Source organism: Mixophyes fleayi, chromosome 8 (genome assembly GCF_038048845.1).
Source record: "Mixophyes fleayi isolate aMixFle1 chromosome 8, aMixFle1.hap1, whole genome shotgun sequence".
In the NCBI taxonomy this organism is placed as follows: Eukaryota; Metazoa; Chordata; class Amphibia; order Anura; family Limnodynastidae; genus Mixophyes; species Mixophyes fleayi.
This window is the reverse complement of record NC_134409.1, coordinates 18,088,398-18,094,397: the sequence shown is the minus strand read 5'-3', so window position 1 is coordinate 18,094,397 and position 6,000 is coordinate 18,088,398. Positions and strand designations below refer to the sequence as shown.

The window sequence follows — 6,000 nt, the reverse complement described above, 5'->3', positions numbered from 1 at the left end:
TTACTGGGCCTCATTAATACAGGTGGGCAGAGGTAGATTTGGGGAAAATTCCCCTGAGATCTCCTGTCAGCACTTGTTAGGAGGTCGGATCCTCCTCTGTTGATCATTAAGCTGCAACATACCAATATGTACACATGCCAAACTGGGACACCCTAAGCCCCGCCCCCGAACCGCCCACACCAGGATAGAGCATCGCCCACCCCCACATAACCCCTCCCCCGGGCCGTCCACCTCAGGACGAAGCACCGCCCACCCCACACAACCCCTCCCCCGGGCCGTCCACCTCAGGACGAAGCACCGCCCACCCCCCCACAACCCCGCCCCATAGAGGTCCGACACTCGGGACTGTCCGGCCGGGAGGTATGCGGCAATGCCGACAGTGGTCAGCCTCGGCCCGCCTCGTCGTGCAGGGAGCCCGGTCAGCGAGTTATAACACCGAGCACCAGGGGAGCAGGCAGTCACCGCTCGGGAAGCTCCGGCGGTGGGGGCGCCTCTCTGGGGAGTGTACGGTAGGCCAGCTCGCGGTCTAGGGGTGGGAGCTAGGCCGCGGCATATCCTCGCTGCTCGGGAGCCGATGAGAGACGAGGCTGGGAAGACGTCGGTTGTTATTGAGCACGGAGCGGCTCGGACGGCCGCCAGGGACACGCCCCCTGCTGGTGGTGAGCGCAGTCGGGGTGCTATTGGTCAGCGCACTGATGTGGTTGGTGGTGAGGGCTGTCCTGCGGACGTATTACCCGCTGTGAGCCTCGCACAGTGTCACTGAGGAGCTCTGGGACCCGCTACCTGTGGCCGGCATGAGGCAGTTATGAACGTAGGAGACCGGGGAACTTCACAGGAACTTCCAGGACTAGGAAAATGCAAAAATGGATGTACAAAGGACGCTTGTTGTCCCTGGAGATGAAGGAACGCATCATTGGATCTTCTCAGAAAGCCAGTGGGTCCTGCAAACCGGAGGCTAGTCGCACAGGCAGCAGCAGATCCGAGGAGCACTGTGCTCCATCCCACCAGATACCTGGGGAGGGCGAGAGACCCCCACTGACAGGTAATGGGTCTAGGGGTTCTGGGGACCTAGTGCTATTATGTGTCCTCTACACTTGTCATCATTTAAAGTACATGATCATAGAGCCATGCATGGACCTCTCACACATGATCATAGAGCCATGCATGGACCTCTCACACATGATCATAGAGCCATGCATGGACCTCTCACACATGATCATAGAGCCATGCATGGACCTCTCACACATGATCATAGAGCCATGCATGGACCTCTCACACATGATCATAGAGCCATGCATGGACCTCTCACACATGATCATAGAGCCATGCATGGACCTCTCACACATGATCATAGAGCCATGCGTGGACCTCTCACACATGATCATAGAGCCATGCGTGGACCTCTCACACATGATCATAGAGCCATGCGTGGACCTCTCACACATGATCATAGAGCCATGCGTGAACCTCTCACACATGATCATAGAGCCATGCGTGAAACTCTCACACATGATCGTAGAGCCATGCATGGACCTCTCGCACATGATCATAGAGCCATGCATGGACCTCTCGCACATGTTCATAGAGCCATGCATGGACCTCTCGCACATGATCATAGAGCCATGCATGGACCCCCCTCGCACGTGATCATAGTCATACATGGACCCCCTCGCACGTGATCATAGAGCCATGCATGGACCCCCCCCCCTCGCATGTTATCATAGAGCCATGCATGGACCCCCCTCGCATGTTATCATAGAGCCATGCATGGACCCCCCTCGCACGTGATCATAGAGCCATGCATGGACCCCCTCGCACGTGATCATAGAGCCATGCATGGACCCCCTCGCACGTGATCGTAGAGCCATGCATGGACCCCCCTCGCACGTGATCGTAGAGCCATGCATGGACCCCCCCTCGCACGTGATCGTAGAGCCATGCATGGACATCTCGCACGTGATCATAGAGTCATGCATGAACCTCTCACACATGATCATAGAGCCATGCTTGAAAATCTATACCCTCTGCCTATATTTTATTCTGTGTCTTCTTTGCAATCTTTGCAGATACTTGTGGTCGACTGTCTATACATTATGATCACTATTTGTTAAGAATTGTTAATGCCTTGTGTTTGAATAGCAGCATTATACCTTAGACAGACATTACTAAAATATGCAGACCATACAGAGCCTGGCTTTATGTGCAGTAATAAGAAAGTAATTGAGGAGTGAGGGCTGCATACTGCACTCACTGTTCCTACAGTCCAGGAATGGAAAATATTTCCTTGGTTTACTATAACTCTGCCCAACTGCAGATGTGTGTACGAAAAAGCCACATACATGGCTCCAGCCGATGACTTCACAGTAGTTTATGATTTGTTTGTACTGTATATTACAAGTGTTGGATTTTAGTTTTTTAGGCTTTTGTATGCATTAAGAAGTTACTGTCATGAAGCAGACTAAACAAAGCGAATTCCTTTGTTCCCTCTGCCTGTTAATACCATATAAAGATGCACAGTCGCACGCTGTGCTAAGTGCCCAAAAACATTACCTTCACAAACTCTTCCTTACAGAGTCTGGTTCCAGTGGGGGTTTAGATCCATATGATCTGGTCTTATGTACATTTTTGTTGTTGTGGTCCCTGAACTGTTATTTGCTTAGCAGTTGCATAATAACTACAGGCAATATTAAGCATATATTTTCTAATTATGTCTTTGAGCCAGGGTTTGTTTTCAAGCCTCTAAAATGAACAGACAAATTATATACCAGTGCAGGTAGCAATTTGTTCTTGGTTAGACAATTAGTTAGAATAAACGCTTGTGTATGTTGGTGGATTTACTGAGGAAGTTGGCTCTTGGACATCAGTTTGCAGGATATAAGTAAGTGGCATGTTGATACGGCAGGATTAGGTTGGAATTTTCTTGATTAATGAAGAATGTTGTGTTGAATAACTTGCGCTTGCGCTTAAATCTTGTGTATGTTACCTAAATATATGAAAGAAGCAGCTTAAAGGGTGCCTGTCCCTTAAACACAATGGTCAGAAGAATGCAGTTTCTCAATTCACTATAAATGAGTGGCACCTCTGAGGTGCGAGGCAATTTTTGTCTCAAGCCTCGGTGATGTCAGATATTTCTAGTGAATATTGGTTTAAATGAATGCTCTAATGCGCCAAACCCCCCCCCCCCCCTCCCAACATTTGAGTAGCAAAATACGTAGCGCCACCTACAGATTGCTAGAAGGTACAGCATCTCCATACAAGATGTGTGTGTGTGTGTATATATAATATATTGCACTAACATTCAATAAATGCATTCTTTTATGTATATGGTATTGTGGAGCAGAATTTGTTGTCAGCCTTGTAAACATTTCTGGTGACCAACAGGATGGTTCTTTTTTTAAAAAAAGAACCAATCAGATTCTGAGAATTTCATCTAATATATACAACAAGGAAAGTCCATAAATACAGGGTGAGAGCAGACATTGATCGTGGCAGGTAGCACCTAGGTGGAACTAATTATGAAGTGGTTATGAGTGCTGTCTTTGGAAAGCAGGGGCAAAAATCTGAAATAAATGTCAGTGTACAACTAGGTCACATGACATTTCCTGCAATGCTATTACTTTTCTCCTTCACACTTAGGACAGGCTTGATATACACAGAAGAACAAAACTCCTTGGCACAATGTGATGTGTGATAAAGAAAGAACTTGGGAGGTCGGTTCTTACTAGTATCTGTTATTGTTTTTGTATCGTATACTTATTATGAGTTTGGTTCTATCTTGCTACTGTCACTTTGTATCGGACAATCATGTTACTAATAAACAGAGCATCTATTAAAAAAAACCCAAAAATGATTTAGTAAAATGTAGCAATGGGTAAAAGCTGCAGCTAAATGCACCAAGAAATGGTGATTATCTAAATCTGCTATCCTCTAATACATTTACTAATATAAATGATTATACATTTTAAATGAGTTCCCTTCTTTCTCAATACTGGGGAGGAGAATGGAACGTTTCCCACTAAAATGGACAGTTGTCTGGACGAACTTCCAGGGGGAAAAAGGAAAACATTAAGTCTGAGGGGTTTAATTACTAAACTGCGGATTTGAGAAATGGAGATGTTGCCTTTTATTTGTTTAGTTATTTGTTTAGTGCATTCTACATAGTGACAGCTAGAATCTGATTGGTTGCTATAGACATCTCCACTTTTTCAAACTCACAGTTTAGTAAATATACCCCTAAGTGTTTAATATGTATATGTTGCAGAGTAAGGTGGGTGTTACTTACTCCTGGTGATACAGTGTTGCCATTGGTCCTGTTTGTTGGTGAGGTTGCTTAGGGGTCTTATCCGGAAGCTGACACATAGTTCTTTTATAGTCCTAATAAAGTCCTGTCAATAGTCAATAATTGTCATTCATAATTTGAGTCCTGTTCCTCTTGCAGCAGGGGATAGGTGTTTCCAATTTGACAATATGCCTTGTTACATAATTTGTTGTGTTTCTTTTTATAATAAAATGCGTAAAAATATGCACTTTCACAAATATTTATGTACTTATTGATCTTGTTTACAATTGGTTACAAAGATGAGATTTTTGTTTTTCCATCATGTAGGTAGCTCCTGTTGGCTTACTATTTAATAAAAAAAAAAAATTCTAATGTATAATTTTGAATGTTGTTGTTATAAAGAATGAAATTGTGATGATTATGCGAGTCCTAAAAAGGCATTTTAGGAATTAGGGCTTCTTTTAGAGCCTTTGTTGGAACTACTAGTGTCATTTTGTCTACATTATACAATCATTATTTTGATGGATAAGCTGTGTAAAGGACGTATTGATAAATTTCATTGTCTTAATTTTAGGACCTGAAAAGTCTAAAAATATAGATGCACATAATAATCAGATACTTTTATATGACCCTGTCTTTTTAGTGTTGGTGGAAAGTTATCTAATGCCTTCAAAATGTACCTAGTTCAAATTCTAGATACATACCCTTGGTGTGAGGGTCCCAATTGCTAGATTCATTTGGATTCTTCCTGTTATCCCCCCTCCCGTCCCCTGGTGGGATCTTAGTTATGCTTTATTTTCATACATTATTCTATTACATTACAATACCTGCTGGTATAATATTGTAAGTAGATAAATCTTTCTGTGCTTAAATGTATTGTTTTAACTTATTACTGGGATTAAGGATAAGGTGCGGCCCTTTTGAAGCATAGAGGGCCACTTCTGCGGCCCTGAAGGGGGTATCCGTTTACCACTGTTACTTGGTTTGCATGTTGTTCAATGATAGAAACCAGCCGTATTCTCAGCTAGCCAATGTTCAGGATGTCGCTGTATACCAGATGGATCTAAGTGTTTGGATCTTTTCTATAGATCACTCTTTTATTAGTGGTAGGTAAAATGGTTCTAAGTTCTTCATCTTTTCATAGTAGAGAACGGAGATTAAATACTTTTAAGTTTTAGTTTATATTTTCTCTACTTTTTCCAAAGCCTCCAACTTTATTTGTGTCCTATTTTATTTCTCCAAATTTTGTTTTTAAGTGATGTTAGATAAAATTCTCTTTAATTTGAGCAATTCCCCCAGAGACGTGAATTGTCCTCTGTAGAGGTGTCCAAATAGACATACACAGAGATGGAGACCCCACACTGATAGACACAGGACACACACTCCTGTACATAGCCCTGCCAGAGGTTTCCTGTGTGAATATATTTAGTGCATGGTGAGTGCTACAATGAAAATGTAAATAGATAGCTTCAAGGTACAACAAAAAGTATTTATAGTTTCTTATAAAATGGGCGCACACACTATCCTTCTGTCATGAATTGTCGGATGTCCAGACTTACAAAGAAAGATCCGAGTTCTCCATTCAGCAGACCGAGCAAACAGCATTGTACTACACCGTTTAAAGAAAGGGAAATATCCTCAAGGACTAACCGTCCCTAAATAAATCTATGGAAATAAATCATTGTCAGTTTGCAAGAACCTTTCTTTGGGATACTTAAAGT

The 6,000-nt window shown here is 43.3% G+C and overlaps 1 protein-coding gene across 1 annotated transcript in view; it reads left to right on the top strand.

The window, feature by feature from the left end:
- The first annotated feature begins 318 nt into the window (after positions 1 to 318).
- SYDE2 (synapse defective Rho GTPase homolog 2) overlaps positions 319 to 6,000 on the top strand; it is a 38,159-nt gene continuing 32,477 nt past the window's right edge. The window contains exon 1 of the mRNA XM_075182016.1: positions 319 to 1,042. Within this exon, the coding sequence (XP_075038117.1) occupies positions 856 to 1,042 (187 nt within the window). The 5' untranslated portion in view covers positions 319 to 855. The remainder of the gene's footprint in view (positions 1,043 to 6,000) is intronic.